General features: G+C 51.1%; 1 protein-coding gene across 9 annotated transcripts in view; it reads right to left on the bottom strand.

Annotated features, from left to right (window-relative positions):
- Nucleotides 1-1,568: 1,568 nt before the first annotated feature.
- Nucleotides 1,569-14,158, bottom strand: part of ZC3H12D (zinc finger CCCH-type containing 12D) — a 42,720-nt gene continuing 30,130 nt past the window's right edge. For 5 of the 9 annotated variants that reach the window (XM_033235111.1, XM_033235110.1, XM_033235114.1 and 2 more), the window contains 3 exons: nt 8,011-8,245; nt 3,976-4,082; nt 1,569-2,849 (listed from right to left, as the gene is read on the bottom strand). In XM_033235111.1, the coding sequence (XP_033091002.1) occupies nt 2,056-2,849; nt 3,976-4,082; nt 8,011-8,245 (1,136 nt within the window). In that variant the 3' untranslated portion in view covers nt 1,569-2,055. The remainder of the gene's footprint in view (nt 2,850-3,975; nt 4,083-8,010; nt 8,246-14,158) is intronic. The other 4 variants (XM_033235116.1, XM_033235117.1, XM_033235118.1 and 1 more) reach the window with 2 other exon arrangements.

Here is a 14,158-nt window from a genome sequence, read left to right as displayed (position 1 = left end):
AATACGGTAAAACTATGGGTGCACCGTCCTCTTTGGAAAAAGGGGGTGAGGAACAGGTCTGGCTCAATCCATGCTAAGAATCTGGTTTTAAAAGATCAAAGGAGTCTCAGAGAAAAACCTAACATCACTGTATGCCGCAGGGGTGTCATTTACCATGAATGAAACGGCTGGGAACGCACTCTCCCTGAGGTGCCCCCCAGGCCTGCCAACCTCTCATGAAATCTGGTAATAAACTGGCAAGAGATCCCTCTGCACCAGCAGGCTGCAGGAAGCTTGTGGGGTTGAGGGCTGGTCTTCTCCTGGGAAGTGCCTCCTGCTTTCCCCAAACTGCCAAGCTACCAAACCCTCTAATGAACAAATGAACCATAGCCTGGCGGGCTGGCACGGTAACCAGAATGGGTGGATGCTGCCAGGAGAGGCCAGGGCCCCCTGAGGATTCGGGGGTCGGCACTCTGGCAGCACCATCTCACTTCTTAGCCATTGCAAATGGGGAGACCCTTTCTCTTCAAACCCAGAGCAGTAGCTGGCTGGAAGAAACGGCACCAGGAGGGTGGCAATAAACTCTGACTGAGCGCATGTCAGCTTTCTGCTGACCCACCTGTAGATTTCAGAGCAAAAGTCCTGACTCACCCGGTCCCAGTTTAATTGTGAAGTGTGGCTCTCATGCTTACAGTCCCAGTTACTCAGGAGGTTGAGGCAGGAAGATCGCTTGAGTCCAGGAGTTTGAATCTTCAGTGAGCTATGATCACACCACTATACTCCAGACAGAGTGACAGAGTGAGACTCCTTTTTTCTTTTATTTTAAGATGGATTACCGCTCTGCCGCCCAGGCTGGAGTGCAGTGGCATGATCTCAACTCACTGCAACCTCCACCTCCTGGGTTCAAGCGATTCTCCTGCCTCAGCCTCCTGAGTAGCTGGGACTACAAGTGTGTGCCACCATGCCTGGCTAATTTCTTGTATTCTTAGTAGAGACAGGGTTTCACCATGTTGGTCAGGTTGGTCTCAAACTCCTTACCTCAAGTGATCTGCCTGCCTCAGCCTCCCAAAGTGCTGGCATTACAGGCGTGAGCCACCATTCCGGGCTGAGACTCTGTCTTATTACAAAAAAACACACACACACACACAGAAGAAAGAAGAAGAAGAAGTAAAAGAAGGTGGCTCAGCTGGTACAGTAGAAGGCCTATTCTGGAAACTGCCATGATGGGTGGCTAAAAAAAAAAAAAATTGAAGATACTTAACCCTGAGCCAAACGGTATGTGTCTGTGTGGTGTGTGTGAGTATATACATGTGTGAGACTGCATATGTGTGTGTGTGTACATTTGTGTGGTGTGGGGTATGTGTGTGAAGGGGGGTGAAGGTCCCAGAGGTGGCCCTTGGACAAAGCACCCCTGCCACTCATCCCCAGCATGGCACAGCCACACAATTCAGAGCACAGCAGAGCCCACACTTGGAGGCTGGGCTCCTCTTGCGGGTGGGGTTAGCAATAGCCAGCACGAAAAATTTCAGATAGCAAACCTCCCCCGGCCGCCTGACTACATATTTCAAACATTATCTGATGTAATGAAATTCAAGACCATTCACAGTCTTTTTTAAACTTCTGACTACGACCCACACTGAGGTTAGTTACACGGCTGCCAAGAGGGTAGGGACACAGGCTAGGTAACAAGAGTTCGGACTCAGCCTGATTGCACAGGGTGCGCTCTGACCTGTCCCAGTGCGCTGTTTGTGGTGGTGACCCACTAAATTGATTTCGTTACCCACTTGTGGATTCTACTGCAGCTTGGACCTGCAGTCTCCGTGCACATGGAAAATCATTCCCTCCACGGAAGTAGGTGTACCTCCCCGCAGCAGGCCCCGGCCTCAGTGAGTATCACCAAGTGCCACCAAGCCCCCACAACCCTGCTGAGGAGGAGGAAGCAGGCTTCCCTGACCATCTTTAAAGAAAAGGGGGCGCCACGGTGGGCCCACTCAGGTCCAGGCTGGCAACCACAGGTCCACCCGTCCAAGACGCAAGGCGAGGCTGGGCCATTCCCTGCAAGGGCGTGGTGGTCCCTTAGGGCTTGCCCAGCGGCGCCCCCGCCCTCTGGGATCTCTGCACCAGGAGGATGAGCCTGGCGAGGTCGGAGAGCGCCGGGAACGCGGCCATCACGCGGTCCACCTGGTCGCGCGGGAAGACGCTGTAGAGCGCAATGCGAGCCCGGGCACGAGCCTCCCCCTCGTCCTCAGCCGCGTACCCTGAAAGTTCCCCAGTGGCGCCGTCGCCCCAGGCCGGCTCCGCCCAGGCGGAGCGCCCAGGGAAGCGGTCGGAGCGGGGTAGACGGGCCCACGGGTCGTCGGGCAGCCTGCGCGAGGAAAGCAAGTCGCCGTGCAGGTCCCTAGGGCGGTGTTCGCCCCGCGGCTGGAGCTGCAGGCCGGGCGGAGGCGGGAGGTCGCCCGGTGAGAACTGGCTCTCCGGGCTAGGGAAGCTGAGCGGGCCTGGCACCAGGCAGCCCGCGGAAACCCACTTGGGCCCTCCCAGTCGGGGCGTGAGGCCACAGGCGTGGCCCGGGGGAGGCGGCCCGAGGGGCCCCGGGTCGTCGCTGAAGGCCAGCCGAGAGAAGCTCCCCTGCAGGGCGACCAGGTCTGGGGACCCCCGCGCCAGCGGGAGGCTGTGCGCAACTGACTCCCGGGGGGCCGCCCGGGCTCCTGCGGGGCCGCCTGGGGCTCTCGGTGGCAGCTGCTCCTCTGCGCCCGCGCCAGGCCGGGCCCCTGTCTTGGCGCGGAGCTCGTCGGCCACAGCCAGCTGCGTGTGGTGCGGCCTCTCCGGGTGGTAGAACTTGCACTTGATGCCGTAAGTGCATTTCTTGCCTGAAAGGGACGGGGGCAGAGAGGGCGAGGCGTGAGGCCCGGGGCGCGGAGGGGCGGCGCTGCCTGGTGCATCCGGGGAGTGCCAGCCCGCCCGCCTCTCCGTGGAGAGTCCTCCAAGCAAGCCCCCAGGCCGCCGCGGACTCCGCAGACTTAGTGCTCTGGAAACGCCTCAGGATCTGAGCTCGGGGCCGAGGTGGGGAGAAGTGCCCAGGAGGCGCGGGCGGCCTGGGCGAGGGGGCGCTGGGCACACTCATCCCAGGGTACGCAGAGGAGTGTCAGTCCCAGGTCCCTTTGACCAGGGACTAAGACCAAATATCTGGATTCAAAGACTTTCAGCCTCCACTTCCCCAGGGACCCTGTGGATAAGGCCAGGCTTAGGGAGAGGGCGGTAGGGAGTGGGTGCTCGGGGCATAGGACTGCGCCTGCAGTGCCGCCTCAGTTCCCACCGTTCTCCCTGTTCGCTGTTTAACGCTTGCCTTCACCCTGCACCCTGTTCCAACAGAGTCGTGAACAAATGATCAAGTGTTACCATCCAGACCCAGGGCTTCTGAGAGTGAAAGGGGGAAGGAGTCAGCCTGAATGTATGTATGGTCACCTAATTCTAACAAGAAATGATTGACTGTCACCCACGTCTTTACTGAACTTGGAGACATCAAATAACTTGGTGAAGCAAGTCAGTGAAAGAGCTGACTAGAAGGCTGGCATCCCCCTGGGTGCTAGGATAAAATTCTTAACTCTTCATGGATAGCAGTGACCAAAATCCATAAGGTGGGGGGGTGGGGTAGGGTGAGGACAGAAGCTGCCAGGGGCCAGGTGAAGGGACTGAGACCTGCATCTGGGTTTGTGTCCAGTCTCCTGGCTTCTCAGACACAGCTTTGCTGTGTGCATGATCCCTGCATCCGACCGTGGCATGGGACCCTGGCTCCCATGAAATCACCAGCCAGGATGTCAGTTCTACAATAACCCTGTCAGGAAAGTTCACTCTCCAGGGTGGCATAGCTGGAGGGCAGAATTTGGGCAAGAGCCCAGGCTGCTGGGCACCAGGCCAGTGCTTTTTGACTGTGCTCCTGTACTACCCCCACACAAGGCCCTGAACAGGGCCCGTGAAGCACTGGGCGCTACCCACCATAGGGACAATGCTGCCAGGATGGCTCTGGGGGCTTCGGCTTCCTGCTCAGGAAGTTGCTCAGGGAAGGTCCGTGGCGACCCAGGGGGTCATCAGGAGGCATGAACCTGGAAAATAAGCACAGGTGCAACTGCAAGACCACCTGGGATTTGCCACCAGCACCTGTACAAAAGGAGCAGGCCCAAGTTCCCCGAGAGCACCAGGAAGCATTCTGGCCTGGGCCCACCATAACCCAGCGGGATGTCACAGCATCTTAAAGCAAAAGCTTCCCTTCACACTGAACCCCATGCAGAGCACACAGCACAGCTCTGGGCCTCTTTGGGTGTTTCTCCTGCTGTGGTTCAAGCCAGCAGTGTCAGAATCACCTAGCAGCTTAAAAGTGCAGTCATCTGAGTGCAGTGGTTCACATGGGTAATCCCAACACTTTGGGAAGCTGAGGCAGAAAGATCCCTTGAGCTCAGCAGTTCAAGACCAGCCTGGGCAGCATAGTGAAACCTTGTCTCTACAAAAAGTAAAAAAAAAAAAAAAAGAAAATTAGCCAGGTGTGGTGGTGAATGTCTTCAGTCCCAGCTACTCGGGAGGCTGAGGTGGGAGGACGACTGAGCCTGGGAGATGGAGGCTGCCGTGAGTCGTGATTGTGCCACTGCACTCCAGCCTGGGTGACAGAGTGAGATCCTGGCAAAAAAACAAAAAAAAAATTGCAGCCTCTGAGCTTCACACAAGACCTGATTCATCAGAATCTGAAGTTGTTCAGGCATCTGCTTTTAAGAACTTCCCCTTTGGGAGGCCAAGGCGGGCAAATTGCCTGAGCTCAGGAGTTCAAAACCAGCCTGGGCAACACAGTGAAACCTCATCTCTACTAAAAAATACAAAAAAAATTAGCTGGGCGTGGCAGCAGGTGCCTGTATTCCCAGCTACTCAGGAGGCTGAAGCAGGAGAATTGCTTGAACCCAGGAGGCGGAGGTTGCAGTGAGCCGAGATCGCGCCACTGCACTGCAGCCGGGACGACAGAGTGAGACTCCATCTCCAAAACAAAAAAGAACTTCCCAGGTGATTTTTATCCAGGAAAATGAAAGTATAATTGCTCTAAGGGCTCCTGTGGCTTCCCACTGTCCTCAACAAAAGGTTAGAAACCTCTATGAGGTTAACAAACACTTTCAGAAAAGCCAAGAGTGGTGTCATACGCCTATAGTTCCAGCTACTAGAAAAGCTGAAGAGGGAGGACCCCTGGAGCCCAGGAGTCCAGCCTGGGCAAGAGGGCTAGACTCTATCTCTAAACAAACAAACAAACAACAACAGTTCCAGAAGGTTTCAGAGTTGTATGAGCTCCTTGAGGCGTACGTCCCATTTCTCCTGTGTTTCACCCCTTGAAACAGAGCTGTGTGACATAGCTCTGGGCTGTGAACCTCCAGGTGAAGAGGTTCAACAGGAACAGGGAGTTTGAATCAGTGAGGAAGTGGACCCCAGATGCTGCCTGCACATATAGCCACCTCAGAGACTTAACCTCCTCCTCTGCACACCCTGGGGACACAGGGTCTGGTCTCAGTTTCCAGGACTGCCCTGCCCCCGACCTGCCTTTCTCTTCTCCCTAGCATGGAGCCCTAATGAGGAAGGGAATGCATGCTCAGAGTTCAACAGGGAAAACCCAATTCCTCAGAAGGAAAACGCCCCTTGCTAAGTGAGGTTCCACTTTCTATATAAATACTTTTGTTCCCAACGCCACTTTCAGGTCATACAAAGGTTCTGTAGAGAGTTTGGGATTCTAAATCAAGGAGGAGATGCTTTTATGGGTTGCTGTCCCCCTAAGAGTCCAGAGTCATGCTGAAGTCCCACTCTGCAGAGAGCTGGGTGATCCCCGGCCCTGTGTGGTCTCCACAGCGCAGCTCCCAGCTGCACAGCCGGCTTCTCAGAATTGGGCCTTGACCAAGAATCTGGGGAACCGCCTACTGTGGTTATTAAAAGTTCCCAAAGACTTCCTCTCCTGCTCTCCCAGGAGCAGAAGCTGTGCCAAGAGGGCCCTGTGAACGTGCCTGGGGCACCAGGGCAGGCGCCCTTGCTCACAAGCGGGCGGCAGGCCCTGCCTCCTGGCAGGCCCTTAACAGAGGCCAGTGCGTCAAAAGGACTTGGCCCCGGCCCCAGGCTGTTGTCAGGCCAGAGATGGCCATGTCCCTGAGAGCTCAGTGAGGATTTCATAGGCCCAGACTAGCCAGATTCCTCCAGGCCACAGATGGACAGTGAGAGCCACCGGCCTTTTGCAGCTGGAAATGAGAATGGGGGCTCCTGCAGGGCGCTGCTGCCATGCCTCTGGCCCTCCACCTCCACGGCTGCAGGAGCAGTTGGCCATGGGGACCACAGTACCCCTTGGGGCACCATGTCCTGGGAATAGCTGCTACCACTTCTGGGGCACAATTGCCTCTAGTCCTCACAATGATCTGAGGTGACACTATTAATCCCTTTTCAAGCTGAAGAACATTCAGCTCAGAGAGGTTGAGTGGTTCCCCCTTGACTCCCAGCCAGTAAGTGGCAGGGCCTCAGATGGAAACCTCACCTGCCCCAGCCCTTTCTTAAACACTACACTGTGTCCCTGGGTCCAGAATCAGGAGCTATTCAGTCGTGTGCAAACAGCCTGAGCCCAGACCTCTCTCCCCATCGACCCTTCCCCGGGCCACGGCCATTCACTCGGTCATTCCTTTACAACTAGTTACTGCATGCCTGTGGGTCAGGCATGCTGGAGACACCACATGTAAGACAGATACAGTCCCTGCCCTCACAGAACTGAGGACTTTGTCTCAAACCACATTCCAAAAAGTCAGTCAGAGAGCCCAGAATGAGGGCTAAGCTAACACTGCCTGGAACAGAAATGGAAATGGGAGCAACAGCCCAGCTGGCTGTGCTCTGTCACATACTGCTCTGGTCTCCAGACCCTCATCCTCCTTGCCAGTGTCTGCCCTCACCACCTGCTAAGCAGTTTGTGCCTGTGGCCCTGGTGTCCCTCTCCACCTCCAGCCATAGCCAGTTGGTCTGGGATGAACTGACCCAAGGGTCCTATTTCAGGGCTACATGAACCAGCCAGGTTCTCTTGAACATTTCAACCCAGAGGTATGGAGACAGAGTCAGGGCCAGGCAAGGGGAGATCTTTACAGCCCAAAAGAAAAGATTCTGGGCGGGTCTCAGTGGCTCACACCTAAAATCTCAACACTTTAGGAGGCTGAGGCAGGAGGATCGCTTGAGCCCAGGTGTTCAAGGCTGCAGTGAGCTGTGATCATGCCACTGCACTCCAACCTGGGCAACAGAGTCAAGGCCCTGTCAAAAAAAAAAAAAAAAAATCTGTTGCGCACTCCCATATGTAATTCAAAACTTTTGTTAAAAAAAAAAAAAAAAAAAAAAAAAAAGCAGTGGCTCACGCCTGTAATCCCAGGATTTTGGGAAGCCAAGGTGGACAGATCACGCGGTCAGGAGATCGAGGCTATCTGGCTAACATGGTGAACCCTATCTCTACTAAAAATACAAAAAATTAGCCAGGCGTGATGGTGCGTGCCTGTAATCCCAGCTATTCAGGAGGCTAAGGGAGGAGAATCGCTTGAACGCCGGAGGCAGAGTTTGCAGTGAGCCAAGATTGAGCCACTCTAGCCTGGGTGACAGAGCAAGAGTCCATCTCAAAAAATAAAATAAAATAAAATAAGACAAAAACCTGAAATAAGTGAAAGGCAATACAACAAAGTATAGATCTTTTCCATGATGACTATTTCAGTAATCTGAAGTATGCAATTCTGTTTTTTTAAGTTAGTGGTGCCCTAAGCGCATGCTTGCATGCTTGGCCCACATCTTGGGCTTCTCTGTAGTGTGTCAGATGTGGCCCTGGGAACAGCAAGGTCAGAGCAAAGCAGCCCGCTGAGAATGCGGACCTGGGGGAGCTCTGTCTGTGGGGCTGAGTGACCGGATGACCCCAAGCCCCGCCACCTGGAGGCGGGCATGGCCACTGCCCCGCCCCCAAACCCCCGCCCGCCCGGGTGTCAGGACCCCAGCCGGCCGTACCGGTCGTTGACGAAGGAGAACATGAGCAGCCTCTGCTCGATGAACCACTTCCACTCGGGGTTCTCGCTCTGCAGGTCCCGGTAGTTGTCGTTGGAGACGATGACGCCGTCCTGCTCGTAGGCCACCTTCACGATGTAGCGGTCGTCGTAGCAGACCAGGCGCTTGCCGTGCACCTTGCGGGATGGCGTGTACACCAGCACCGCCTGCCGCTCCAGCTCCGCCAGCACGTGCTGCTCTAGGGGCGGGCGACGGAGATGCGGGTGAGGGCCCAAGGGCACCGCCCCTGAGGACCACCCCCAACGCGAGGCCACCCGCCTCCCCACCCGCTTCCTGGGCCGGTCAAATGAGGGCCAGAGAGGTTTTGAGGGGAGCGGGGGGAAAAAATATCAGTTTTTCCCGCCATAGCGTTCGCTCCTTTCACTCAATTTCACCGAATTTGACTGAAGCCCCAGGTGAAGCGGGCGTGTGGCTTCCGTCCTGCCCACGTCATGACAGGAGTCCAGAAAGCGGTACTCTACAAGGGAGAGTCACTTTAGAAGGAAGGGTTCAGCCACAGCCTTTGTCTTTTTGAGGGATCCATGCCACAATGTCCCTATGGTAGCAGGCACAGGAGGAGTGCCTCCTGGAGAAAGACACTCCTGTATTAACCCGGACCTTGGTGATGCCTTCAGCATGATGGGGAGCCTTGCCTCCACCTGGAAAGCCCTGCATGGGCCCCTAGCTGGGAGCCAGAGGTCCATCTTCTCCCACCATACAGGAATCTGCCTGGGACACCTTCGGGATGGAGCACCCCATCTCTGACAGATACAGGGACTCAAGAACATCGTAGAAAGCGTCCAGGACTAGGAATCCAGCCTGGAGTCTGGGCTAGGCTCCAGTTCCTGGGTACTTCACCCCCGTTTAATGTCCGTCCGGTTTTATATCTATAAAATGAAGATAGCAACGCCTCCTCTTCCGGTCTCAGAGTGTCTGTAAGTGGACTGAGCTCAAGTGAGTGTGAGTTCTTGCAAAAACTACTCAAGAGATAAACATATACCAGATGGTACAAACATTACAAGGCCTTTTTTTTATCAGAGGCTAAAATCTGCATCCCAGGAGGGCCAACTGTTTGATCTGAATTTTGCCTTTGGAGACATGCAGGAAAAAAAAAAAAAATCCATTTGACCCGTAAGAATTACTCCGGTCCCTCAAGTTTAAGTCCTTTCCCATATGACACTGTTGGCTGATTTTTAAAAGGTGCATAATGCAGCCATGACACAAAGAACAAAAATAAAGACACCACATATCCAGCATCTCCTTTGAGAAACAGGAGGTGGCTCATGTTTTGAAGTCCCCTCTGTCCCCTCAGTCTGCAATCCTCTCCATTCCCCTTAAGCCCTTAGGATAACCCTAGTTTTAGAACTCTGTGTTTATAATTTCCTTGTTTTTAGTTTTAAAAATGCAGATTATGAAAATCATTTTCTTTCTTTCTTTCTTTTTTTTTTTTTGACAAGATCTCATTGTGTCATCCAGGCTGGAGTGCAGTAGCATGATCATGGCTCACTGCTGCTTCTACCCTCCAGGCTCAGGTGATCCTCTTACCTCAGCCTCCCATGTAGCTAGGACTGCAGGCATGCACCATCACGCTCAGCTAATTTTTGTATTTTTTGTAAAGATGGGGTTTCGCCATGTTGCCCAAGCTGGTCTCAAACTTCTAGACTCAAGCATCCACCCACCTCAACCTCCCAAAGTGCTGGGATTACAGGTGTAAGTCACATGCCCTGCTGAGGACCATTTTCAGTGTGATTACACAGTAGACTTGACACAAATGGAATCATACTATACATATACTTAAGCAGCTTGTCTTTTTTGTTCATCATTATGTTTGTGAGGTTTGGTTATGTCATATGTTCATCACTGTTAGTCTTGCATCTAAGTCCCTGGCACAGAAGAGGCAAAAGCCTCTTCAGGGTATATCTCCAAGGGTGAATATGGATTAGTGGTATGGAAGGCACTTTACAAGGTAATGCCAAATTGTTTTCCAGAGTGGTGATGCCAAGTTACATACCCAACACAGCACATAAGACAACCTTGCTGACACTTGCCATTTTCAGGCTTTTGAATTTTTGCCAATCTGGTGGGCACAAAATGGCCTCCTATTGTGGTTTCATTTTGCATTTCTCTGGTTGCTAATGATATTGAGCATCTTTTCATATGTTTGTATGTTTATATGGCCATATATGTTTCCTTTTCTGTAAACAGCTTCTTCATGCTTTAGCCCATCTTTCTGTTGATTCATTGTCTTTTCTCATTGATTTGGAGAAGTTCTCTCTAGACCTAGGCAGTAATCCTTCATCAGTAATGTGTGATGTATAACCCGCCCCCACACTCTCACCCCAGTGTGAGGCTTATCTTTTCACTTTTTTGTTTTTGTGGTATCTATTAATGAATAAAAGCTTAATAGGTTGAGAGGGCAGTAGGGAGTGGGTGCTCGGGGCATAGGACTGCGCCTGCAGCGCCGCCTCAGTTCCCACTGTTCTCCCTGTTCGCTGTTTCATCAATAGGTTGTGTGGGCCTCTTTGGGTGTTTCTCCCACTGTGGTTAAAGCCAGCAGTGTCAGAATCACCTAGCAGCTTAAAAGTGCAGTCATCTGAGTGCAGTGGTTCACATGGGTAATCTCAACACTTTGGGAAGCTGAGGCAGAAAGATCCCTTGAACTCAGGAGTTCAAGACCAGCCTGGGCAGCATAGCGAAACTTTGTCTCTACAAAAAGTAAAAAAAAAAAAAAGAAAATTAGCCACGTGTAGTCAAATTATACCTAACATACATGTATGTATTACATTTATTACATCATACATAATAAATAGTGAAATTTATTCATCTTTCCTCATAAGTTTGCACTTGTTGTGGCTTATTTAAAAATTCCTGAGGAGGGCGGAGCAAGATGGCCGCATAGGAACAGCTCCAGTCTCCAACTCCCAGCGCGAGCGACACAGAAGACCAGTGATTTCTGCATTTTCAACTGAGGTACTGGGGTCATCTCACTGGGGAGTGCCGGACAATCGGTGCTGGTCAGCTGCTGCAGCCGGACCAGCGAGAGCTGAAGCAGGGCGAGGCATCGCCTCACCTGGGAAGCGCAAGGGGGAAGGGAATCCCTTTTCCTAGCCAGGGGAACTGAGACACACAACACCTGGAAAATCAGGTAACTCCCACCCCAATACTGCGCTTTAAGCAAACAGGCACACCAGGAGAATATATCCCACACCTGGCCGGGAGGGTCCCACGCCCACGGAGCCTCCCTCATTGCTAACACAGCAGTCTGCGGCGATCTAACCACAAGGAGCAGCGAGGCTAGGGGAGGAGCGCCCGCCATTGCTGAGGCTTAAGTAGGTAAACAAAGCCGCTGGGAAGCTCGAACTGGGTGGAGCTCACAGCAGCTCAAGGAAACCCTGCCTGTCTCTGTAGACTCCACCTCTGGGGACAGGGCACAGCTAAAAAACAACAGGAAGCAGCAGGGCTGTGCAGATGCGAACGACTCTGTCTGACAGCTTTGAAGAGAGCAGTGGATCTCCCAACACGGAGGTTGAGATCTGAGAACGGACAGACTGCCTGCTCAAGTGGGTCCCTAACCCCTGAGTAGCCTAACTGGGAGACATCCCCCACTAGGGGCAGTCTGACACCCCACACCTCACAGGGTGGAGTACACCCCTGAGAGGAAGCTTCCAAAGAAGAATCAGACAGGTACACTCGCTGTTCAGCAATATTCTATCTTCTGCAACCTCTGCTGCTGATACCCAGGCAAACAGGGTCTGGAGTGGACCTCAAGCAATCTCCAACAGACCTACAGCTGAGGGTCCTGACTGTCAGAAGGAAAACTATCAAACAGGAAGGACACCTATACCAAAACCCCATCAGTACGTCACCATCATCAAAGACCAGAGACAGATAAAACCACAAAGATGGGGAAGAAGCAGGGCAGAAAAGCTGGAAATTCAAAAAATAAGAGCGCATCTCCCCCTGCAAAGGAGCGCAGCCCATCGCCAGCAACGGATCAAAGCTGGTCAGAGAATGACTTTGACGAGATGAGAGAAGAAGGCTTCAGTCCATCAAACTTCTCAGAGCTAAAGGAGAATTACGTACCCAGCGCAAAGAAACTAAAATCTTGAAAAACAGTGGAAGAATTGACAGCTAGACTAATTAATGCAGAGAAGGTCATAAACGAAATGACAGAGATGAAAACCATGACACGAGAAATACGTGACAATGCACAAGCTTCAGTAACCGACTCAATCAACTGGAAGAAAGAGTATCAGCGATTGAGGATCAAATGAATGAAATGAAGCGAGAAGAGAAACCAAAAGAAAAAAGAAGAAAAAGAAATGAACAAAGCCAGCAAGAAGTATGGGATTATGTAAAAAGACCAAATCTACTTCTGATTGGGGTGCCTGAAAGTGACGGGGAAAATGGAACCAAGTTGGAAAACACTCTTCAGGATATCATCCAGGAGAACTTCCCCAACCTAGTAGGGCAGGCCAACATTCAAATTCAGGAAATACAGAGAACACCACAAAGATACTCCTCCAGAAGAGCAACTCCAAGACACATAATTGCCAGATTCACCAAAGTTGAAATGAAGGAAAAAATCTTAAGGGCAGCCAGAGAGAAAGGTCGGGTTACCCACAAAGGGAAGCCCATCAGACTAACAGCAGATCTCTCGGCAGAAACTCTACAAGCCAGAAGAGAGTGGGGTCCAATATTCAACATTCTTAAAGAAAAGAATTTGAAACCCAGAATTTCATATCCAGCCAAACTAAGTTTCATAAGTGAAGGAGAAATAAAATCCTTTACAGATAAGCAAATGCTTAGAGATTTTGTCACCACCAGGCCTGCCTTACAAGAGACCCTGAAGGAAGCCCTAAACATGGAAAGGAACAATCGGTACCAGCCATTGCAAAAACATGCCAAAATGTAAAGACCATCGAGGCTAGGAAGAAACTGCATCAACTAACGAGCAAAATAACCAGTTAATATCATAATGACAGGATCAAGTTCACACATAACAATATTAACCTTAAATGTAATGGACTAAATGCTCCAATTAAAAGACACAGACTGGCAAACTGGATAAAGAGTCAAGACCCATCAGTCTTCTGTATTCAGGAGACCCATCTCACATGCAGAGACATACATAGGCTCAAAATAAAGGGATGGAGGAAGATCTACCAAGCAAATGGAGAACAAAAAAAGCAGGGGTTGCAATCCTAGTCTCTGATAAAACAGACTTTAAACCATCAAAGATCAAAAGAGACAAAGAAGGCCATTACATAATGGTAAAGGGATCAATTCAACAGGAAGAGCTAACTATCCTAAATATATATGCACCCAATACAGGAGCACCCAGATTCATAAAGCAAGTCCTTAGAGACTTACAAAGAGACTTAGACTCCCATACAATAATAATGGGAGACTTCAACACTCCACTGTCAACATTAGACAGATCAACGAGACAGAAAGTTAACAAGGATATCCAGGAATTGAACTCATCTCTGCACCAAGCGGACCTAATGTCTATTAAGACATCTATAGAACTCTCCACCCTAAATCAACAGAATATACATTCTTCTCAGCACCACATCACACTTATTCCAAAATTGACCACATAGTTGGAAGTAAAGCACTCCTCAGCAAATGTAAAAGAACAGAAATTATAACAAACTCTGTCTCAGACCACAGTGCAATCAAACTAGAACTCAGGACTAAGAAACTCAATCAAAACCACTCAACTACATGGAAACTGAACACCTGCTCCTGAATGACTACTGGGTACATAACGAAATGAAAGCAGAAATAAAGATGTTCTTTGAAACCAATGAGAACAAAGATACAACATACCAGAATCTCTGGGACACATTTAAAGCAGTGTGCAGAGGGAAATTTATAGCACTAAATGCCCACAAGAGAAGCAGGAGGAAAGATCTAAAATGACACTCTAACATCACAATTAAAAGAACTACAGAGGCAAGAGCAAACACATTCAAAAGCTAGCAGAAGGCAAGAAATGACTAAGATCAGAGCAGAACTGAAGGAGATAGAGACACAAAATCCCTCAAAAAATCAATGAATCCAGGAGTTGGTTTTTTGAAAAGATCAACAAAATTGACAGACCACT

Source organism: Trachypithecus francoisi, unplaced genomic scaffold (genome assembly GCF_009764315.1).
Source record: "Trachypithecus francoisi isolate TF-2019V2 unplaced genomic scaffold, Tfra_2.0 Lachesis_group15, whole genome shotgun sequence".
Classification (NCBI taxonomy): Eukaryota; Metazoa; Chordata; class Mammalia; order Primates; family Cercopithecidae; genus Trachypithecus; species Trachypithecus francoisi.
Note: the sequence above shows the minus strand (reverse complement) of the source record. Positions and strands in the feature narration are given on the sequence as shown.